Raw genomic sequence first — 25,000 nt, forward strand, 5'->3', positions numbered from 1 at the left:
GAAGACGTGTCACTGACCACCAAAGATCACAAACACAACCCAAACAAAAAGCCTTCCCTGCTCAGAGCCTCACTCGTTCCTCATAAGTTAATCAGCAGTGATCAGTATATTCATCAGATTGTGAATTTGCACACTGAGGAGTTAGAATATTGTATTAATGTGGATAGTTTATCAGCCTCTCTGTACAAGTAAAGGTCTGAAAATGTTCATGTTTGCTGACTCAGCATTATATTGTTGCCGTTGGATGAAAAGCTTGCGTCTCCAGTTTGACATTTCAGCAGCTTTCTTGTTTGTCTGCGTGAGTCAAAGGGCCACAGCACTGTCCAGGGGGGACGACGCAAAACTCTTTTAAAGAGGAGGAGACATCGCTGACTTTTTATTTTTTGTTGTAATGTCACATTCTTGGATGGGACGCCGTGTCCACTCGAGACGTGTCCTCGTTAGTGGAGCAACATTAATACTTACTATTGTTGCCTAAACCTGAACAAGTACTTGTTCAGGTGGTTTAGGCAACAATAATACTTGTTTTAGGTTAGGCAACAAAAGTACTTGTTTAGGGTTAGGCAACAAAAGTACTTGTTCAGGTTTAGGCAACAAAAGTACTTGTTCAGGTTTAGGCAACAAAAGTACTTGTTCAGGTTTAGGCAACAAAAGTACTTGTTCAGGTTTAGGCAACAAAAGTACTTGTTCAGGTTTAGGCAACAAAAGTACTTGTTCATGGTTAGGCAACAAAAGTACTTGTTCAGGTTTAGGCAACAAAAGTACTTGTTTTGGGTTAGGCAACAAAAGTACTTGTTCAGGTTTAGGCAACAAAAGTACTTGTTTTGGGTTAGGCAACAAAAGTACTTGTTTTGGGTTAGGCAACAAAAGTACTTGTTCAGGTTTAGGCAACAAAAGTACTTGTTTTGGGTTAGGCAACAATAATACTTGTTTTAGGTTAGGCAACAAAAGTACTTGTTTTGGGTTAGGCAACAAAAGTACTTGTTTTGGGTTAGGCAACAAAAGTACTTGTTTAGGGTTAGGCAACAAAAGTACTTGTTCAGGTTTAGGCAACAAAAGTACTTGTTCAAGGTTAGGCAACAATAATACTTGGTTAAGGTTTGGCAACAGAAGTGCTTGGTTGGTTTTGGTTAAAATAACGACGTTATGTAAGATAAGTGTTTGTTCTATGACAGTCATTACTAAAGAACACGAGTGATGAAGCTACGTAATGAAGAACACGTTGACTTGGTGTTTCTCAGGACACTTGGTGTTTTGTTTCTTGGCAAATAACTTCCATCAGACATGAAGCAGAATTACCATTTTTTGACTCATTTTTTTTCTGGCCACTTGAAGATTTGAAGTACATTTTCGTCCAGCTTTGTGTTGGACTTTCACCAACTTCTGAGAAAAATATCTGTGACTTTAGCTAAATTCTTCACCTATAAAAAAAAATATTGATGAATGCAGTTTTGAGGATGACTTTCTCTGTGTATTTTGCAAGGTGCATATGGCTTCCTAAAGCATGACTCACTCAGTAACAGCGCTGTGGTGCGTGTCTTTTGTGAAGTGCAGCACGTTTGGCACGGCAGCGAGGCGTTAAGTGCCGAAACTATCTGCTGCGGAGGAACGCGGTTAAGTGGGACAAATGGGACAACCCAAACACATTTCCAGCGCTCGTGTTCCACTTCCCACGTCGGCAGCTCCAAACAAGAAGGAACTCTGTCTCCCGTCGGTCTCGGTGGACCCGGCGAGGGGGGGGGGGGGAGCGTGGGCCGGAGCAGAACTACACTGACTCTCCTCTGAGTGTCAGTGGGCAGACCGAATTCCACCTCCTAATGAGGCGTAAAGTGCCACTGTATACCTGAGGTTAGCCACCGAGGTCCACACTTTTAATATTTCAGCAGCGGCATCCGCCAGACTAACGGAGGAGAGCATGTGCGACTTGAGATTTGACGCCGGGATGGATATTATTTTTAGTGCCCTGCGTTTCTCCGCCCCGCTGTGTTTCTGAAACTTTTTAGTTTTGTGGGCACTTTTGGATCTGGGGTAATAAATAAATGCCGCTGCAGAATCTGCGCGTCCCTGGTGGCGGAGGAAGCGTTCACGTCTTCCAAGCTCCGGTTGAAGTGATGAATGTTGCCGTAGTGACCGGCCCCAGAAATGCAAATCTAGCACTGATGAAAGTATGAATTTCTGAGTTGGGTTTTCTTCTGGGGATTTTGTTTAAACTCTGTTTTAACTTTAGACTTTAACGTCTTTCTGGGGATTTAATTCATCACCGTGAGAACCGACTCTTCTGTTTGTTCAGTGCATCTTGATGGTGGACCTTGGTTTGGGTCTACATTAACTCTACATTCATAGGCTGTTGACTCAAACACCTCCAGTGTTTACGAAGCAGGGCTTGACAGCAGTGGTTGTCGGGTTGCAATTGGCGACTATTTTCAAGAAATTTGCAACCAATTGTTGGCCTTCGGTCGCCATCAGTGGCAACATCTTTTTAACGTAATAAACACAAAAAAATAGGGAGAGAAAACTTAGCAAACGTGGACCGAAAAATAAAGGTTAGGCAACAATAGTACTTGTTCAAGGTTAGGCAACAATAGTACTTGTTCAAGGTTAGGCAACAATAGTACTTGTTTAAGGTTAGGCAACAATAATACTTGTTCAAGGTTAGGCAACAATAGTACTTGTTTAAGGTTAGGCAACAATAGTACTTGTTCAAGGTTAGGCAACAATAATACTTGTTCAAGGTTAGGCAACAATAGTACTTGTTCAGGGTTAGGCAACAAAAGTACTTGTTCAGGGTTAGGCAACAAAAGTACTTGTTCAGGGTTAGGCAACAAAAGTACTTGGTTAAGGTTAGGCAACAAAAGTACTTGTTCAGGGTTAGGCAACAAAAGTACTTGGTTAAGGTTAGGCAACAAAAGTACTTGTTTAGGGTTAGGCAACAAAAGTACTTGTTCAGGGTGAGGGTTCATGTGCGTTGGACAGTTGCACACAGCACGCATCCGTATTTTCAGTTTCGGCAACCAAAAAGTTGTCAAAGACGTGAAGAATAAAGTGACCGTTCATGTTATTTTCATGGATAAGATTCGTGTTCATCATGGACAATGCACAGAGCACAAAGCAGCCTTCCTCGCTCTAGTACTCTAGTAGTATTTCCAATTCTGTTGCTTCCTCCGTCTTCCTCTCCTGACCCCGTGATTCACAGGAGAGAGTCTGTGGAGCGATGTCGGCTGGGACAGCCGCGAGTCCTTCGTCAGCTGTCCCGAACATCTGAGCTTGAGAGGTGTAAATGGATGCTTTGGGTTGCGGTAGCGGATGGACGGCTTGAGGGAAGCTTGAGTAGCGGCAGGTGTAGACACGGAAAGGTATCCATCCATCTGACTCCATCTCAGGAACTGACGGCAGACACTTCCTCCATCATCACTGCTGCAAATCAAATCCACCCAATCGTCCACCTTCAGATCCTAACGTTCCCCCCCAACGCCTCTCATTACGCTCAAGGGCCACGGTGTGTATTTGATTTGTTCACCCTCAGAGGGAGCGTCGTCGGCCCTCTTTAATCACCCGGATTAGCGCGGTGCATCGCCTCAATTATAAATGAGGGAGTCGGTGGTTTGATTGGGTCGTATTAAACACCGGGGGGTCCTGCGGGGTCGGGTCAGGGGGCGATCCGGTGTCGCTGCGCGTCGTCGAATCAAACGCACGTAGTGAGGGAAATGCAAATGAGCAGATCTGCCTTATGACATACATATATATGCATTATATATATATATATATATATATATATATATACGGTGTGTTTCAGTACAGGTGTTATTATATCTACACGTGTTCACATCTGTCAACAGCTGTCGTCGTCTTTTAGAGCAGTTAGTCTACACTTCCTTGGTTTTCTCTGCTATTTTTGCTTTGTTCTTTCTGTCTTTACTTTCTTGCCAGCTTTGATTCGACTCACATTGATACACACACACACACACACACACACACACACACACACACACACACACACACACACACACACACACACACACACACACAAAATCCCTCTCTGAGACGGGGCCCCGTCAGGACACTGTGAAGTGTTTTTGAATGTGAATGCGGTGTAGCCTTGTCCTCCATTAGCATGCCAGGCTGTCAGTCTCAGTGCAGAGTCCCTGGCTGTCCGGCTGAAAGCTGCTCCCCTGTCGTCCACACACACACACACACACACACACACACACACACACACACACACACACACACACACACACACACACACACACACACAGAAGAGGTGTTGCTTGCAGTAAACACTCTAATCTCCCTCTTTTGCAAAAAAAAAAAAAAAAGCCTGACATAAAATCCCAGCACTATTTGGCAATATTTATCGCAATGGACAAGAGTGAGGGGCTTATTTAAAGCCATCTCTATGTTGCCATAGCAACAAAATGTCCCGGGGATGGTTGGGGGAGGGGGGGTGTTGTCTCTGCCTTGTGGGGCATCACCATTAGCAACAGAGGTGGACGCCACTCCGTCTGCTGTCTCTGATTGGTTGTGATGGACATCTCTATTACTACCTCCACCCCCCCCCCCCAAACCCCCAAAACAACACCAATCAAGATGGAGCAGCTCATCAGGGCTGAAGGATCCCAATCCTGCTACTTGATGGAGCTGCAATTAGATGTCAGAGCTGCTTTACAGACGCGCTCAGTCCAGGCCGACGAGGAGGAGGAGGAGGAGGAGGAGGAGGAGGAGAACAGACTTTAAAACAGAGAGAGGAGGAGCAGCGAGTTGGTGGAAGCCGGCGTGTGATGGAGGAGGAGGCGGGAGGTAGATGACGGAGTCACGGCAGGGAGGGGTCGCTCGTAGGCCCGGCCTGACGCTCTATAAATAGTCCGATCCGTGTGCTTTTGAGGGGCACAAAGGTCGATTGTTCCTGGAATCAATGAAAATGCGATCGCCCCAAAGAGAAGGTCAACGGCAGCGTGAATGAACGCGGCTTCAGAGGGAAGTCCAGACGAGGAGCACGGAGCCTCGGGAATCATTTCAACGAGTATTTACAGGAGAGCACTTCTAATACCTAACCTGACAATTATACAGCAAAGTGAAACGACGAAACATCCAGGTTCAAATCTATTTCCATTAGATCCACAATCAAGATAACTATAAATGAATAAATACATATTTTGCTTTCACCAAACAGAATTTACACAAGATAACTGTGAGGAATCGTAATATTGTGTAATAGTTAGATGGTGTACATCCTGACACTCCAGGATCTATACTACTTAAGTTTCCACATCTGTTATTCATAAGTTTCAAAATAAAAGTACCGAACACATTTCTTCTTGGGATACTTTACCCACACGAAGAGCTTTCACAATAAAACTCCAGAATATTTTATATGCTCGAGTTACACCACCGACACGCTTTCCCTCCGCGTTGACCCCCCGCCGCTGAAGAGCAGCCCCTATGCTAACGGCGCTAACTTTGGACTCATGTGCTAGAACCTCTATTACTCTACAAACTTCATCCTCTTCCAGAAACCGATGGCCTCATCGTCTCCAAAACTGTTCCTCTCACACAGTTCATTTGTCATTATAAAATCCATAGAACTTGCTTCTTTCGCAACACGTTCTTTGACCCCTGAATGGCCTCACCCAAGATCCTCCCACTCATGAAGCAGATCCTCAATTTACTCAAAACCCCGCCGCATGACGGCTAATTTTCAGTCGGGGCGGGGGGGGCCTTTCCGTCACCAAGCCGTGAGCGTTATTCACTCCTCTGAATCACAGGGCTCCATTCCGCTGCCGTCTCCTCCCGTTTAATGCAAAAAAAAAACAAAAAAAAAATATTTTCATTATCTCTGCAATAAGACATTTAGCAGACACTCCGCTCCTCAGCCCCCCCGCCGGAGAGCGGCTATAATTAGACTCAGCCAGGCGCTGAGGCGGGGGGGGGGGGGGGGGGGCAGGCAAACGTCACGGCTGATTTGAATGCGGACAAGTGTCGGAACAAGCGGGGATCTGATTTCAGGAAATGCGCCTGCATGTGGTCTGGGTAATTGGAACGGGTTTATCGTCGGAGTGGAGTGATTGTTGGAGAAGGTGACCTCGTGACTGTGATGCGTCCCGTACCCCCCCCCCCCCCCCCCCCCCACACACACACACACACACCCCACCCCCTCCCCCCCCCACTGTGGATGACACCCTGCTGGAAGTTCTGTGTTTCAATGCAAAACTTTGAGGCATTTTGAGCCCCTAGTGAGACATAACCTCATTTCATAAGTGTGCTGTAACTATAGCGACAGCTGTGCGTCGCTCTATGTAGCACAACACGCTAGGGCTGTGAGCTAAATGCTAACAGGAGTGCGGCGACGGTGTTTAAAAGGGTGATATTTAGCAAATCTAGTGTTTACCGATGTTCGCCGTCGCAGCGCATTAGCATGCTTGACATTTGCTAATTAGCACTAAACAGCTGAGCGGGATTGTCATTAGTTGTGCAGGTGGTGCATAAACAAGTAAACAAACGTCATCCTGATGATGTCGCTCGACGAATCACAGAAGTTCTGCAGTTGGTCCCGAGAGGAACGGGAATCTATCCAACAGGTCGTCCAGACATTTAGTTCTGTTCACCCAGTGCAGGTTGAGAGGTTTTTAATAATGAATGCTGGTAATCTTACAAATCCATTCAGAGGGGGGGGGGGGGGGGGGATGCTTGAGGGCCTCCAGGACGGCGATAGCAGGACGGCGATAGCAGTATGTTTCTGTCAATCTGTCCACATTGAAGTGTCTTAAAGCTGCATTCTCTCTAATGTCCACCAGGGGGGCGACTCCTCTGGTTGTACAGAAGTCTATGAGATAAAGATTGTAAACATGTCACCTTGCTCAGAGTTCGGTTGTATTCAGCTCTCGAGGATGAACTGAAATTCATACACGGCGATGAGATTACTTGTTGCGTTTGAGTTATTGCCCGATATTGAACGACTGCCCTAAAAATGGAACTCACTTTCAAGATGAATGCCTCTGACGTGAGGCGCTACCTTGAGAGCTTCACGCTGTTTATCTTATCAGCTTCTTCAAGCCACATCTCTGCGTCTCTCAGTGAGCTGCAGTGGAACTGGCAACATGTGGGTTGATTCAGTAACCCGTGGCGTGTCTGTCAACAGAAGGAGCGCGTTGCTGTCTCGTAGTACATGGCTGTGTTGTCGGTGGTGGGCACACGGTCTCCGTGCCGCTCGGTGCCAGTTATTACTGGCACCGAGCGGTCCTCAGTCTGCCAGCAGTGCTGAGCGGCTGCCCACCTCGTCCCCTCTTTATTTTTGATTTGACTTGGTCGCGCTGGGGGGGGGGGGGGGGGCTGCGATGTAATGAGCAGGATGATCCTTCGTTGACGTCCCTTCACCTCTACTTCCTGTCTGAACAGTTAACAACGGGGCGGGACGGAGGGAGCCGGGTGAGTTGGGTTGAGTGAGTGATGAGCTAAAGAGCAAGCTGCCTTATGCAAGCTTAAAGTATATTTATATATTTATATATACTGGGGGGGAAAGAAAATCCAATTTGATGCTGTGTCTCTTCATCTAGTAACCACGTGGACACGACCCTCCAGCCCACCTCTTAAGAGCGTTGCACCGTTTGTGATAAATCAAGTTGAAACCCAAAACCGTCGCCACCGAACGGGAAAATGTGGAACAAAAGAGCGGCATTGTGGGAGTCGCTTATCGGCCCCGTAGGCCGAGCTGTGACACGAGCGATTTGTCAGAATAGCCGTCGTTGCGGTGGCGTTCAGCTCACACTTTGTCAAAGCAGGAGACACGTCTGGTTCTTAACCACTTAACCTGACAAACCCTCTGTGGACTTTATACACCTACTTTATTCAAACAACGGGGGGGGGGGAGAGAGAGAGAGAGAGAGATGGGGAGGGAGAGGGAGAGAGAGAGAGAGGGGGACGGAGGGAGAGAGAGAGAGAGGGGGACGGAGGGAGAGAGAGAGGGACGGAGGGAGAGAGAGAGGGACGGAGGGAGAGAGACGGACGGACGCAGGGAGAGATGGACGGAGGGAGAGAGGGACGGACGGACGGAGGGAGAGAGACAGGGTGAGAGAGAGAGAGGGAGGGAGAGAGAGAGAGAGAGACGGAGAGGGAGGGAGAGAGATGGAGGGAGAGAGAGGGAGACGGAGAGAGAGGGAGAGAGAGAGACGGAGAGGGAGGGAGAGAGATGGAGGGAGAGGGAGAGAGAGAGAGAGAGAGGGGGACAGAGAGAGGGAGAGAGAGGGAGAGAGGGGGACAGAGAGAGGGAGAGACTGTGTGAAAATCAAATGAAAGAAGCTGTTTGTGTTTGTGATGTGATACTGGTGTGTGTGTGTGTGTGTGTATGTGTGTGTGTGGGTGTGTGTGTGTGTGTGTGTGTGTGTGTGTGTATGTGTGTGTGTGGGTAGGTGTGTGTGTGTGTGTGTGTGTGTGTGTGTGTGTGGGTAGGTGTGTGTGTGTGTGTGTGTGTGTGTAGGTGGCAGTGGACGTCTGTGAAACCTGAACTAGAGATAGAGTCAGGCAGCGGCGTGGAGCCGAACCAAATGTGTCACCGCCTCACGCTCACTAGGCCAAGGAAGGAATTCAGTGGCAGCGGCGGCCTGCTAGGAATTCAGCAGGGCAATGTGTGTGTGTGTGTGTGTGTGTGTGTGTAGTGGTCAGATTGTGTGTGTGTGTGTGTGTGTGTGTCCCCACCCCCGGCCAGTTATAGGACTGAAGCTAGCATGCCGGCGCTCCCTCCTGCAGACAGGAAGAGCGTGCGGTTCATGCGGCACTCGTCCACACGCTCCGAGGGAACAAAAAGTCATGACGCCGCAGCGCTGACCGAGCGACGCAGGTAAACAACAACAAACAAACAAACAAACACGGGAAGACAAGCTTCTAGTTGTGCTGAGGACACTTCCCGCTTCTTTTCAGAGTTTTTTAAAAATGTTTCTGCAGCGGCAGAACGAGGAGGAAGAGGACTCTAATGTAGCGCTGAGCTGCTCTCTGCAGACTGATGTTAATCACAGCTCTTTATACTGTGTGTGTGTGTGTGTGTGTGTGTGTGTGTGTGTGTGTGTGTGTGTGTGTGTGTGTGTGTGTGTGTGCGCGCGCAGGATAGATCATGCACTAATCCTGCAGAATGCACTAACTAGTCAGTGGGTTTGAAGTCTCTTTTATTGTTCAGCTGAATAACATTTCAAATATTGTGATTTGTTGACTGAATGATGACATCACTAAATCTCATATTTCTTTCTGTTTTATTATTATTATTATTATTATTATTATTATTTTGGCTTTACTTTCCTCCTAAATGTATTCATGTGTCGGATCATTGTGAAGCTGTTGAGTGGTTTTAATCTACCACAACACACCTTTCTATATAAAGTTACTGATGACTAATAATTAATATAGTGCACTATGTCATGTAGATCTTTATTATTATTATTATTATTATTATTACACAATACATGTATTACTGTTTAAAGTCAAAGGTACTGTAGTATAATCAATAATCAAACTATTTCATTCAAAGATAATGAAAGATTCCCGAACAGTTTATGAAAGAAAATACACAGATTTACAATAATAATCATATTTTTTATTTCGTTTTAATAAAATATTTGGCTTTTATTTACTTTTAGTTGCAGTCGAGATGAGTTTGAAACCTTTTTTTTATTACTTCCCCGGTTGTATTGTGCACATATTCAATAACAAAAAAGGCAAAAAAAAATATTTTTCTGTATATTTATATATATATATATATATATATATATATATATATATATATATATATATATATATATATATATATTTATATCAAAATCCAATGATCTTTTTCTTCCTGTAAAACCAAATATGACACCTGCTTTGAATTAATTCAACCAATAACATCATGACGTCCGTCCGTCAGTCCATCTGCAGCTTTTAGCGTCGAGGGCTGGATTGTAACCCCGCCCCCTTTTTAGCGGTCCAATCGAACACAAGTGATTTTAATTCTAACCGACCTTACGGTGAACACCGGTGCGTTGGAGGAGCTGGAGGCGTCGACCTCCTCTGGCTGTCGGCGGCTGTTGAATTAACCCCCCCCCCCCCCTCTGCAGCTGTGGCATTGTGCAAATCAATTATGGGATTTTTATTTAAACATTAGGCCACAGACCAAAGTGCCATTTAGTTCTTGGCAGAGGTGTGTGTGTGTGTGTGTGTGTGTGTGTGTGTGTGTGTGTGTGTGTGTGAGATCGAGTTAGCTGGAGGAAATGAGTGGCGCTGCTCTCTGTGCAATAGATTTTAAATGGCGGTGTTCACAGAGAGCACGTTCTCTGGCCGTTGAACCCGGTGGACCGTTTCCAAAATGTTCTGTCGTTTTGCCCGGAAGAGAAGTCATTCAGCTTTTTTAATTGTAATTATTTTTTTTCCCCCTTAAACTCAGAGTTGCACTCGGTTTCTGCTGCTTGTTGTGTTCAAAAATAACCTGAGCTACTTTCATTTTAAGACTTTTGAATCTTAATTTCTGGATGTTTGCTCACCTGCAGCCTGAAACACTCTCTCCACACATCACTGCTCTCCCTCTGTCTCTTCAGTGCCTAATACTGTACACACACACACACACACACACACACACACACACACACACACACACACACACACACACACACACACACTTTGTTAAACATGTACAGTGTGCTCTGAATGGCGATGACCTTGCCGTGTTTTCCAGCAGCGCTCCTCCCTCGCTGCACTTCAAACACATTTCATGTGGAGAAAAAAAAAAAAAAAAGAGCCTTTAAATAGACGTGACCTTTGACTGAGAGAACAGCTTCTCTCCACAACATCTAGAAGCACGTCTGTTAGCGGGCGCGGGCGGCAAAACCCAGAGACCAGTACCCGCCATTTATCGGAGGCGTGGCTTATCCGCGACGGCGACTCGTGGATCGGCCCAGCGTCGATGAGAAGACGTGTCGGGGTGAAGCTTTACGACCTCAGTCAACCATTAACACATCAGAGTCGCTGAACACAAAGCAAGAGCTCAGACCAGAGGAGTCACGTTAGCCTCTTCTGTGCTGCGTCTTACGTGACGCCGGTAAACTCTGCTGGAGCTTCAGTGTAGTTCACCTTCCACTGGGTCTCATCTCACACGCTAAATAAATCCAAAGTACACGTTTGCAAGTAGCCTCTTCCTGACTGGGTCAATTTAAAAAACAACAACAACACAAAAACAAATAAATGAGAGCTACACCAAAGGTTTTCCACTTTTGAGTGTGAGTTACAGATTACAATTATATTCATGCTTAGTTTTGTTTTTAAATTTTCTGATATTTAAACAATTATACATCCACGTTCATTTTAGTCAGTATAGTACAGTAGCCGCTAGCTCGACAGCTGTGAGTGCTAACGACAACCATTCATTGACATTCATTACAACCGTTGGTTGTCTCCACACGGCTCTCAACATGGCGACGGCTGCTAACAGCGCTAACGGCGATAACAGTGGGGAGAACAGGAGGGTGGATGCTATGCCTCCGTCAACGATGGTACCGGCTGTGTGAGCTAGCCAGTGTGTGTCACACACACACACACACACACACACACACACACACACACACACACACACACACTAACGCACACAGAGGGAGAGTGACGTCTACTACATCTTTGCATTGCAAATAGTTGTTTCCTGCTGTAACTTGGCGACGAGGACAAACGAGAGTAAATGAAGTCGAGCGGAGTTCCTCGAGAGACCCGGTGACACCGGAGTCATGTGACGCAGCAGGTGCAGCGTGCCAGAGCGCCACGCGTGGTCGTGCCCGTTTACACGAGAGGTGGGACAGCGCCGTTGTTTACGTGACCCCCCCCCCATGTGGATGTCATGTGGATATGGAGCGGGGCAGAAAAAGTCAAACGCTGAGCAGCTGACAGCAGTTCAGTGGTCAAGATGGTGTCTTTAACAGGAAGCTTAATTCCCCAATGTCAAAGAAAAAATGTGAGCCTCAGCTGCAGAGGAGCCGGTCTGATGAATGGAGAACAATAGAAGAAAACAAATCACAAAATGTGAACGACAGCGGCTTGAAAGGGAGAGTGCCGTTTGGATCTTCGCCTTTTCTCAGATGACAAAGTAATGAGACGTTTTTCGTCTGAACAGCTTGTTTGGGTTTTGCTTGTATATCTTCTTCAAGATCTTCCAGTCTCGTGTCACAAAACCCCAAATTACCGACTGAGACTGGGTGCCGGTGTGAAAGAGAGAGAAGTCAGGGGAGTGATGAGCCTCTTGGTCTGGAGAATAAACTGACGAGACGTCGGTGGTCAAAAGCCAAGGATCAAAAACAAATCATATCAATCAAGTAAACATGCTAATTATGACAATTTCACACAAATGTCTAACAGGATAAGCGCCGACATTTTGGGACAGACGTGGACGTGAACCGCTAACCTCGGGGTCAAACGCACGGTGCTTTCTTCACAATAATACCCACCCTGCGTTTTTGTCAGCTGAATGCTTTTATTGTGAAGGAGCTTGAATCTGGAACGTTGGGTTTGCTTTAGCGACGGCTTAATTTAGCCCCGATATGACTGCAGAGAGAGATCAGAGATCAGCGGATATGATGGACATAAACGGCATCAAACTGCCGAGTTCATACAAACTTCATCTGTACCTCTCATCACAGCTTTCATCCACAGATCATCCAGGTACGCCGACCCACGAAACCACAGAGGAGGACGCGTCAAAACTCTTTGACCACACAAACAAAGCTACATTTTTAAAACCCCAAAATCAGCTCTCCACTGTGGCGGTTCTGAACCAGAACCGTACATTTGCGGACCGTAAAAAACCCCAAACAATGAGCTGAAAGACGCTCAAACGGAACATTCGTCTTTTCTCTGGACTTCTTTCCGATCTGCCGATGTTACTCTTGGTTTTGGTTCTTCGACACAGTTCTTGTTATGTGACTGTTTAACACTGGAACTAAGCAGTCATCCTGCCGAAATGACACACAACAAGTGACATTCACCGTTTATGTTGTAGACACTGATGAGTTCCATCTCTACTGAAAGCTGTGAGAGCGAGACACAAAGGACTCTGGGATGTGAGGCTCATTGTGTCTATTATTGTCTTTTATTAAAGGGCATTGTCAAAAAGGCTGCTTCATAAAGCTTTTAGCGCCGCGCTGACATGACACCAGCGTGGCTTTAGAACCTCGCTGCGGAGGGAAATCACAGCCGCAGATAAACAAGCTCTCAGGACTCTGAGGTTCTGTTCAACCTCTGAGGACTCTGAGGCTCTGTTCAACCTCTGAGGACTCTGAGGCTCTGTTCAACCTCTCAGGACTCTGAGACTCTGTTCAACCTCTGAGGACTCTGAGACTCTGTTCAACCTTTCAGGACTCTGAGACTCTGTTCAACCTCTGAGGACTCTGAGACTCTGTTCAACCTCTGAGGACTCTGAGACGCTGTTCAACCTCTGAGGACTCTGAGACGCTGTTCAACCTCTGAGGACTCTGAGACTCTGTTCAACCTCTGAGGACTCTGAGACGCTGTTCAACCTCTGAGGACTCTGAGACTCTGTTCAACCTCTGAGGACTCTGAGACTCTGTTCAACCTTTCAGGACTCTGAGACTCTGTTCAACCTCTGAGGACTCTGAGACGCTGTTCAACCTCTGAGGACTCTGAGACTCTGTTCAACCTCTGAGGACTTTGAGACTCTGTTCAACCTCTGAGGACTCTGAGACTCTGTTTAACCTCTCAGGACTCTGAGACTCTGTTCAACCTCTCAGGACTCTGAGGCTCTGTTTAACCTCTCAGGACTCTGAGGCTCTGTTCAACCTCTCAGGACTCTGAGGCTCTGTTTAACCTCTCAGGACTCTGAGACTCTGTTTAACCTCTCAGGACTTTGAGGCTCTGTCCAACCTCTGAGGACTCTGAGACTCTGTTCAACCTCTCAGGACTCTGAGACTCTGTTCAACCTCTGAGGACTCTGAGTCTCTGTTCAACCTCTGAGGTCTCTGAGACTTTCCCGCTCTTTCACCGAGAGGCTTTGAGGGATCCTCAGCGGTCACGAATACCTCTGTTACCGTTTAACAGTCTGGCAAGCAGAGCAGAGCTAATAGGCTCAGCATTTCATTCCATAAGCTCTGGATGAATTCTGCACGCGTCTATTAGTGCTCACGCATTAGTGAGAGCTGGTTCTCACAGCCGTCACCGCGGCACAATTAACATTATTACGTGTTTTATTTACTGTATTAACGTTGTTTATTCATCAGGACAAAGGTGTTTGAGGCCGTTATAGATATATAAATGTATATTTGTATTATTTTAGATGATTCTGAAACGGGTCGTGACGACTTCCTCCAGATCTGTAACCACAATGCATCACACCTGAATCGACCCCCCGGTGTCTCGACCCATAAGTCCACAGTCAGGACTTTGTGTTTCCCTTTACATGCTGCAACTGATCTATTATAATTCCATCCTTGTTCTCAGAGTGAATCCCCCCCCGAGAGATGCTACTATCTGGAGCACACACACACACTGCTAGTCTGAACATCAGAATATAATGAAACGTGTCCAGTGATGTGAAATGAAGCTTGTTTCAGCACTATTGTGTTGTCAGACAAAGACGAGGCAGCATTCCTTTTAATCATCCCTTTAAACTTTGTGCTCGTTTAGTTTTAATTAAGTTCTTTTAACATGTTGAAGCAGCGGGTTCAGCTCTCTACTAGAGGTGAAGTTTGTCCACCGACCTCTTTGTTCATTGACTTCACAGCCGTAAAAACGTCACTATAAACGTCAATATATCGCTGCAGTCATTGTCAAATCCCTGCTGTGAGTCAGTCGAGCTCCACACACACACACACACACACACACACACACACACACACACACACACATGCCGCCCCGTGTTGTTTACCCCGTCAAAGGCTTTTACACTCTGTGCTTTAGAATGACTGACCGCGTCTATGACTGATGGAGGCCTGCGCAGCGTTTTGTGCTGAGCCCAACACTTTGTTCCACACAAGCTGTACGGGACGGTTTTTGGGTGGGGTTGGGTCGGGTGGGGGTGGGGGGGGCAGCCGGCCCTCACATTCTACACGGGGCTGGGAAAGTCAGGGACGACAGGCCCATCGGGGTGGAGAGGTTGGACAGAGTCTCTAAGCCCGCCGCTCCTCTGGGGAATGATCGGCTTGTGTCCGCTGTACTTGTATAAATCTGTGTGTGTGTGTGTGTGGGGGGGCGGGGGGGAAGAATCCAGGGTGATACCCTCACAGTGTTTCTAATTTTGTCCCTCCTGTCTCTTCTCCTCCCTCAGTCACAACCAGAGGACCACGGCGTTTCGCCATCCTGTGAGCGGGCAGATTTCTGCAGAGAACATGGATTTTATCCTGCAGGAACAGTGAGTGATGAATGTTTTTACTCCTCTGCAGCCCCCCCCCCTCCCCCCCCCCATACATACAAACCCATAAGAAATCTGTTGAAACAGAAGTGATGCATTGACTTCCTCCTGCTGTCTTGATATATACAACACTAAGAATTGTGAGCCGTGAGCTGGTTATTTTATCACGATCTTGAAAGTGACGATAAATCCGGGAGGATTTAAAGAAAGGTCTTTTTCTGCTCCTCGCAGTGTTGACTGTTTTACGGTCTGTTATAGTGTCGCCTGAACTTCTGTTTGACAGTGACGTTGAAAACATCTTACCCGAGCCTTAAAGCAATCTTTTCTTTAAAGTTATAGTTCTCTATTGAGTGGGTATTTTGGCAGGTTTCAAGAGAAGTTCGGGGTTGTTTTATGCTATATAAAAGTGAGCTTTAGAGGCGCTGCTAGACAGAGCCGGGCTTCATGCTAAGCTAAGCTAGCACCATACAAAGACATGTAGTGGTAGATACCAATGAAAGTCCACAATCCATTCCTTCAAACCACTGTATTCATTCAGGATTCTCATCAAACACGAATACTTGAAACGCATCGTAATGAAACTCAACGCGACCTCCGTTAGCGTTAGCCGTTAGCTCTGCTAGACTCCGCTGCCCACCGGCCGCTGATGGCTTAGCGCCGTCGGGGGTTTTTCAGGAGTTTTTGGGGATCCGCTCGGCACCGAGGTGTCGGGTCGTTTCTACTGAGCTCACGGCGCCGCTTGTAGCGGACCCCAGCCGGACAATGGTGAAGCGTTCTGATGTTTCCAGAGGCCTTTATTTATTTTTTTCTCATTTAAACCAATCTCCAGAAAACACCGTAAGAGCTACGGAACAGATACAACATGAATGAGCTCTTACGAGTTTAAACATTCATTAAATTACATTTCAATAGACATGGGAGCATTAATTAAACATTTTCTCTGATATATACATTTCAAAAGCACATGTAAAAACCGAAATATAGCATTAGCTTAAAATTACAGCTTAGTCATTTAGCTAACCCTCTGAAGCTAACATTAGCATCTAGTTGAAACAGAAATAGAATAAAACACACAATAAACACACAATACCTTGTTCCCGTTCCAGCTAGGTGCTTAACCGTTAATTAATAAACTAATATTGCAGAGGAATATTTTATAACATCTTTTCGTCTGCACCGTCAATTATCTTTTTATCCAAATCCAAAGTCAAGCTACTATACTCTGACGAGAGTTGGATCTGCTTCCGGTTTCGCCAGAAGGACTTCAAAATAAAAGGACCCAAAACATAGAAAGGGCACTTACAAAATAAAAGCTAGCAGGAAGTGATTAACTTAGGTAACAAAGAAAAGGGTTTGTTGGAAAAATATTCACCTTACACGTAACGGAACCTCTTAAGAGTCCTTTGCACCGCTGGCTGTGGTTTCACGATTAGCAAATCCGAGGATTTACGGCACAACTTCACCTGCTTCAAAGCTGCGTGGAGAACCCAGCAAACACTCGTCGTAAGCGTGCGGAACAAGTTCACCGTTAAACCCGACGCGTTCCGGCTGGTGGCTCTCCTCAGGGGTCCGGATCACACACGACAGTAGTGTCCGTCCCGTCACCCGTCTCTCGACGAGGAAGCGGACGGGTGCATTTCCCAAAGATGCCGATCTGTTACCTCGCGTTCCTAAACTAGAGGGTGTTTTTGCGAGGTGCAAAGGGTTGAATCTACAGCGTATCTGTGAAGGGAGTAGAACGTGGACAATTAGTATTTTCCGCTGTCTCACTGTGATTGCAACCTCGCAGGACATGAATGTGTTCCGTTGTTCTGTTTTGGTGCTTTGTCACTTTATTAAGAGACCTGGTAAGTGCAGGTCTCCGCAGAATAAACAGGTCAGAGTGCTTACTCATGCTCCTTTAGGAGACTTAAGGGCTTTGTGTGAGCGGAGCTTTGAACCCGACACCACACTTTCCCCACAATACATGCTGATGTAGGTCAATAAGACTGGTGAATACTGAACACATCCTCCGGCTTAAATATAGAAAAATATAACACAACCTCTACGACAAACCAGAACGTCTTTAGGAGCGTTTGCTCAGGGGGGTTTTGGTTTGTTAGCAGGCGGTGTGCCTTGAGAATAATAACTCCACATCGTGCTGCTGGCGCTGTAAACCACTTTTTATTTTTATATACGTGTGTGTGTGTGTGTGTGTGTGTGTGTGTGTGTTTGTGTGTGTGTGTGTGTGTGTGACAGTGTTCCCATGTTTTCCAGTACTGCAGGCCTCTGACTGCAGCACTTCCTCCTTTTTCTTTCAGCTGCTTTTTTAAAATCGTACCGGCTCAGTAAACCCTCGGGAGGAGGGGGGGGGGGGCGAATTGGAACGTGAGCTTGCAGAATATATTTTGGGGCGAGCGCGTGCAAACTTCCAAAAATACCACAGTTTGAATTCATCCCTTTGACAGCAGCCGCGGTGCCGTTGGACATGCCGCCGCTGTAGGAGTGGAAGAGTCTGAACGCCGTGAAGATGCGCCAAAATATGCGACAAAATACACACGAGTGGTCAAACACTGGTGATCCTACGTGGATCCATGTCCTCAGATTGGGGAATCTTGCAGATCCATTTCAGAAGTAGGGCGGGTAGAAGCCTTTGTTCCTCTCACTTCCTGAATCATCAGCAACATCGGTGATTGTTGTAATCAGTGTCTCGGTGTGCGTGGTAATTGTTTTTTGTTTGACTGCCTTGTCCCACTGTGATCTTGACTATGTGTTGTAATAGATATGACTCAATCAATGAGACTTCCTTAATAGATAAAGCTTAACACAATTATTTGTCTTAGAAGCTTTGTTTTTTTGTGGCTCTCTTACGTCAACCTCCCTTCTGGATCTGAAGCCCCAAAGACACCTCGAGCCCAGAGGTCAGTGCTCTCAACCTCCTGGTTGTAGACGTAAAGGCCTGATGTTCCTCACTCAAGCTTCAGAGCTTCAGAGCTCCATCTGACGCGTTAAGACTCCTGCATGGCATCTACTTCAGACGTGGAGGGTGTACTGCTGGGGGGGGGGGGGACAAGAACAGCTCTTGTTGGTAGCAATTAAAGAAACGCGACCGGTTCAATGTTACTGAACTTTGAATGAACATGTGAATGGCGCTCATGTTCAGCATCAGGGGGCGGGGCTTCGTGCCGCCGTCGGGGCTACATGCCGCCATCAGGGCTTCATGCCGCCATCGGGGCTTCATGCCGCCATCGGGGCTACATTCCGCCATCGGGGCTATATGCTGCCATCGGGGCTTCATGCCGCCATCGGTGCTACATTCTGCCATCGGGGCTACATTCTGCCATCGGGGCTACATTCTGCCATCGGGGCTACATTCTGCCGTCGGGGCTATATGCTGCCGTCGGGGCTATATGCTGCCGTCGGGGCTACATGCTGCCGTCGGGGCTACATGCTGCCATCGGGGCTTCATGCTGCCATTGGGGCTACATGCTGCCATCGGGGCTACATGCCGTCGGGGCTTCATGCTGCCGTCGGGGCTTCATGCTGCCATTGGGGCTACATGCTGCCATCGGGGCTACATGCCATCGGGGCTTCATGCTGCCATCGGGGTTACATTCTGCCATCGGGGTTACATTCTGCCATCGGGGTTACATTCTGCCATCGGGGTTACATTCTGCCATCGGGGCTACATTCTGCCATCGGGGCTACATTCTGCCATCGGGGCTACATGCCATCGGGGCTTCATGCTGCCATCGGGGCTACATTCTGCCATCGGGGCTACATTCTGCCATCGGGGCTACATTCTGCCATCGGGACTACATTCTGCCATCGGGGCTACATTCAGTCCAGCATGTCATCCCCGACGCTCATCGACCGCAGTTCCACCTCACAACCAAACTCTGCGTCACCTCCTGGAGTCGACGCCGAGTCCAACCAGAGCGTGTTTCACACGGTGTGTAACTGACCACAAACGGAGAGCTGGGTGTGTTGGCTGTGTTTCCTCTGAAGTAGAAGTACACAGTCAGTATAGTAGACGGTTGCGTACTTCACATTCATGAAGTTAAGGCTGAATGTCTTGTTGCTTTGACTGCCTTGAATTCAAAGATATTGTCCGGTACTCAACACACATTTTGTCTGCACTGTTGGCTTTCGAGGCGTCTGTTGAATGGACCCTTCATGGACCCTTAAGGAAGCGTTTCAGTGTTCTACTTCAACTCCTCCACTCAGACCTTAAACATTCTTAAGCTCTTGATGAACAGTCAATCATGTATTTTTAGCTTACATTGTGTTCCCTTCTTTCATCCTATTAGCTCCACATATTGTTCACGTTTTATTAGCTATATCTCTGCAGCTATCCCCTATTTCACTAATTCAGTGAAGAGCAATTAATAGAGCTTTTGTACTGTAGCTTCTACTGTAATGAAGAAACGCATTAAAATGTAATGAAGCTTCACTCCATGTCCAGCGGTCTATTTTCATTTCACCTTGTGTTCCTTCTTTCCGTTTCCTCTCCTCTCCGTTTCCATTTGTCCCACTCATCCAACTCCTCCTGCTGTGTTCTCCGTCTTCCTTGTTCTTCATATTATTAACTGTCACACTGTACACTCTTTTCTCGCCACTCTGCTCGTTCCATCCCTTTTTCCCTTCACCCTCTTTGATCTCTCTTCTTATTTACACCTGCGTCTTGCCGTCTTTCTCCTTTTTTTTTTTCACCATTTTTAAATTTGTCAGACGATAAACGTGAACTTGTAGTCTCGCTGCCAGAGAAGCAACACAAGCGTACTTTAAAAACATCTGTAGCGTGAAAAGCAGGAAGTGCATTTGAACACAGATGCAGTCTTTTACATCCGTTAATACAGGATGTGTGCATTCAGAAGCATCGTTTTCACCATCAGCGTAATCAAACTTCATACTCGTAGTAAAGAACGTTTATTAATCCGAATTTACCTGACTGAAAATATGTATAAAAATACATTCATAGATGTTTAATGAAGATGTTGAGCTTCTTTCACATTTTATTTTTGCTAACTTGACAGCACTTTTCCCAGAGAATCTTAAGATCGTTCCCCACGGAGCGGTCGTCTTTGGTTCATATATGATGCGAAGAGTTATTCAAGCTTGTTTTTTAAAAGAAGTTTTATCTTCAGTATCTTCCACGTGTTACGTAAACCTCAAATGAACTCAAAGTGCTCTCGCAGAGTCGGGGGTACATTGGTAATAAATCCTTGAGCCAGGCTAGCTGTCTCCCTCTGTTTCCAGTCTTTGTGCTAAGCTAAGCTAATGGCCTCCTGAGTCTAGCGCTGTGGTTAGCGCACAGACATGAGAGTGGTATCTATACTGTCAAAAAAAAGTCTATTACAAAACCCTCAGTGGAGGTGATTTAAGGCTTAATAAAGTTAAATAAAGTTTTGGGTGTCTTAACATCTGACGCAGGAGCAAACACGGACCCTCCCAGTTCCCCACAGGGCTCAATTACACCAACAAAAAAAAAAAATCATTTTCCTCAGCCATCTCTGAACATCTTCCCCCGGGGTCTGACCTCACTGCAGGTCTTATCTGTGTTGGGCACAGACAGAAAAACTGCCCCTGGTCTTGATCGGCTCCTCGCGTTGAAGAATTACTGGATTCTAAACATCTCGGGGTCCAGTGTGTTTGCCGCCATTAATCGGATAAATAAGACGGGACTTGTCGGAGGCTGGTTCCTGTGGCGCGTCTTAACGATGGCCGTGTGTTCGTTATTGCTATTTAATACTTTTAATTGTTGTTTTTCCTCTTTCTCATTATCCCCGCCCACGTCATTCCATTCATAACGATAATAGTTTGTGTTCCGGGTGACACGTTTTGGTTGTGAATGTTCCTGCGGAGCCTCTCGTCTAATTATAACGTACCCGTTCGCAACAGAGATGATGTAATTACCATTAATGTATGTAGAAGGCCCGGGATTATATTCCCGCCTTCTGTTATCTGTGAACCCTAATTATCCAATTACCGTCGCTCCGCCGCCAACAACACGGGAGGGAAGGATCTCCGCTGCCGCCCGAGGCGCCATCCAAAAAAACCTCCACTGCGGCGCTATTTAAGGCTCCTCTGAGCCGGCGTGAAGCTCTTCAGGTTTTCACTGAGGCCAAAGCTCTTTTGTAAACCTTTATACTCGTCCAAGGATGGAGGTTTCTTTCGCTCAACTGAGCTGCTCTCTCTCTCTCTTTTTCTTTTTCATCTTCGCATTCATACACTTTCACACACACACACACACACACATCCCGTACCTTTTACCGTTTTGCCACTGAGCCTCTCAGCCGGAGCCGAGCTCACCTTTTTCAGATTACCGCCACCCTGTCGGCGACGCGTGCCGGCGCCCAAGTCGCGGAGCTCACTGGAGCTCATACTGCGGTATAAATATCTGTCAGCGCCGAGCTGCACCGGCCTTTTTGATGTCAACGTCAACTGCGATGGAGGCTTCGGCTCACGGGCCGTGAAAGCAGAGTTGAAACTCCATCTGAGAGCGTTATTAGCAACAGGGTGCGCCGTGTATTTGTGTGCGCGGCGGCCCCTGGCGTCGGCGGGGCCCGCTCACCGGGGGTTATCTGCGGATTAGAGTGGCTAAAGTGTCAGGACGTTACAGCTCCTAGGAGAACTTTATCAGCTCTTATTTTGGCAGCAGGAGAGATGGAATAACTTCCTCGGCCGGTTCTCGGTATCTGTCTGCATCTGAAGTGTGTCGAAGTCTATTTGCGCCCCGTCTGTCCGTCTGTCCGTCTGTCCGCTTGTCATCGGCTCTGGGGTCATGCCTGGAGTCTCAGACGCTGGTGGATTTCAAATTTTCCCCACGTGTTCCTATACTAGACTGTATTTAACAAGTGTTCGTAGTCACCGAACATCATCGTTTTGAGTCTGGGACTAGAGGGAGGAGCTCAAGAGAAGCGAGGCCAGGGCGGGGGGCCAGGTACTGTACCTGAGGCTACGTTAGCAGCTAAATCTAGTGCTAGCTAGCTTGGTTAGCAAGGTAATTCATCCTAACAGTGATTATTGGGATGCTAATTTTGGCGAGCGGGAAAAAAAAAAATGAGCAGCCCACTAATTAGTGTTTATTTTAGTAAAACCAAAAGCTGGACCACGCCGCTGCGGTAGCGACCTGTCAATCACAATGTAGCCCCGCCTTTCAGGATCCCCTGCTTTATGGTCTGTGTGACTCTAAATGTTCCATAATGTACTAAATGAACATCATGCTGTATTGAAGAAGACTGTAAACTAGAGATTGAGACCATAAACTCATGTTTACAATGTTTACTGAGGGAATAAATCAAGAGAGAAGTAGAGTCATTTTAGACTAGACTTCTATACAACCAGAGCTTTAAGTTGAAAGTCCTTCCACATTGGCTCCACCTTTCAGCAGAGGTTGCATCTTGGTTCCCAGTGTTATCCCAGACTGTCAATAATCTTAATACAGGAAATGACTCAGACTTTATAGTTTACTGCTTCATTATGTTTGCATGATAACCCTTTCATGTTGTACGTGGTCATTGTTGCTGTTTCTAACCCTCCCGTTTTACTGGTTGAAGGTATCTGGGTTAATTAAACCCTCTCTTTGTTGACATGTGCTCGTCAGGCTCGGGTCAAATAGAGGCTTAGTTTAGCTGAATCGGAGCATGCTTGGTGAAACCCGTTCCCTTTTATAACTGGAGGTGAACAGAACCCCCGGCTGTTTCTCTCAACTCTTCCTCCGTGTTGTTGTTCCTCTCATCATGTCCTCCAGAAGCTTCTTCTTCTTCTGTTCTCTCTCTCTCTGACCCTTTGCTCATTGATATGGGAGACCTGGTGATTTAAGAGAAGTTACGCCAGCAATGTGATGAGTGAACACTGAACACATGGTGCTTCTCCGGGGGGGGGCAGCTTGGCAATGCTTTGGTTGACTGTTGCCATAGTAGCAGCAGCAGCAGTGTGGAATTGAAAGGGGTGGGGGGGTCTCATTCTCTCTCAGTTTGAGTGTGCAAAGGATTTGAACTTGACTGATCATCTTACACTGGGCACAACATTCAACATACAAGCTTAAAGACGAGGAGAATGATGTGACTCTCAGTGGGGGAATGTTAGCCTAGCTTAGCATAAAGACTAGGAGGCAACGGGAGAACTGTTGGCCATGTTTGGGTTAAAGTTAAATCAATAAATCAAAACACTTACAAAATGCTTCTTAAGCTGGCTTGTGGCTTATTTCCGAAATTTCCGAAAGTTACACATTTTTGTTTATTTCAACAACAACAAAAAATGAACATAATTTAGAATTTGGGTCCTGCTGTATTGAAATTTTTTTTAAACTTCTCCTTTAATGCACAAAACTTTGACAACTGGGACACGCAAATCAACAAATCAAATCATTTAAAGATGACAAAACAAATATAAAAACCAGAGAAGTTCTCACGAGGTAAAAAGCCAGACCAGCGGCTGTTGTGGCTGGTAAAAAAAATACTCAAAACGAAAAGGCAATTCAGCCCCATTAGCATCATGGAGGAAGATCTCACTCAGGGGTTTGTGGAGACAGATGTGTCTGAAGTTGAAAGCAGAACATTGGGGATGCAGTAGGTGGATTGTTTGGATAGCAGTCATTTTAAGTGATATCCCTTTTGAAATGTCCGGACCAGAAGAAAGTTTTGTCTTCTTTTGGGGGTTCAACAATGTGTCGAAGCTGAAATAATGATCTCCACTCTTCTGTGTTTTTTCCTCTCAGATAATTTAAAATCTCAGAATATTGTGGTCGTCAGAATCCAAGCGGTGTATTTAAATGTCAGCCGCGCCTGTGTGGGAAGCCGTTGTGTTGGTTTCTGACATATCGCGTCGCCGTGGGGGTGGGAGTACGTTTTTTTTTATTTTTTTATTTTTTTTAGTAAGTGTTTTAAAGTTTCCTGTTGTCTTGTGAGAGGTATCATTAAAAAATGCAGGAAAAGCTCCGGCGGTAAAATGTCACAATCCTTCCGACAATTACTTTTCCCCGTGTGATTAAATCTGCTCCGTGTGGCCTCTCTGCGTTCTCAACATGGCCGCCTTCATCCTCCCACAGACCAAAAACAAAGAGGAGGCGGACCGCTTTCCTCTCTGATGAGCCCCCCCCACTTTTGACCCACGGCCAATAACGCTGAGTGAGGTTAAACATGCGGCGCTCTCTAGATCCGGGTCCTCGCCCCGCCGTGCTCTCCACGGGGCGGCTAAGTGTCGGTTCTTCAGGACCGTTTCTTTCTTCTACACGCAGTGATTTTGTTCACGTCGGAAGAACATATTTCCAGCGAGGCTAGAAGAAATACGGCAGTGTTCGCATTCACTGTGAAGATTTCACAGAAGCTGAACGTTTGAGCCGTCTTTAGTGATATCATGTTTTTATGATGCTTTATTTTAAAACCTTTCCATTGGTCAAAAAGCTTCCATACAGTTTTCCATACTGCCCCCCCCCCCAGGCAGATGTTCTTCATGCGCCGTTCAATTTTGAGATTTTGGTTCCAGAACCGCTGGTGAAGGAAAACCTCCAAAGTTCACATTCACAGGATTCGTTTTATCATTTTTAAAATTCATTCATTTTCCAGATTTCGGAGTTCCGGAATATCAGATTGTCGTTGCGTACCTGAACCCTGAGGGATGTTTCTGGTTTCTAAGAAGAAGAACCAGCGACGGCCA

At 46.5% G+C, this 25,000-nt stretch overlaps 1 protein-coding gene across 6 annotated transcripts in view; it reads left to right on the top strand.

Annotated features, from left to right (window-relative positions):
• The window catches only part of plekha7a (pleckstrin homology domain containing, family A member 7a), a 94,380-nt gene that overhangs the window by 28,004 nt on the left and 41,376 nt on the right, over positions 1-25,000 (top strand). For 5 of the 6 annotated variants that reach the window (XM_068722488.1, XM_068722490.1, XM_068722489.1 and 2 more), the window contains one exon: positions 15,278-15,361. In XM_068722488.1, the coding sequence (XP_068578589.1) occupies positions 15,278-15,361 (84 nt within the window). Of the gene's footprint in view, positions 1-8,234; positions 8,831-15,277; positions 15,362-25,000 lie in introns of those variants that run through there. The other variant, XM_068722491.1, reaches the window with a different exon arrangement.

The sequence above is a fragment of the Cebidichthys violaceus genome, unplaced genomic scaffold (genome assembly GCF_023349555.1).
Source record: "Cebidichthys violaceus isolate CVI_PGR_0920_01 unplaced genomic scaffold, fCebVio1.0.p SCAF_3, whole genome shotgun sequence".
Classification (NCBI taxonomy): domain Eukaryota; kingdom Metazoa; phylum Chordata; class Actinopteri; order Perciformes; family Stichaeidae; genus Cebidichthys; species Cebidichthys violaceus.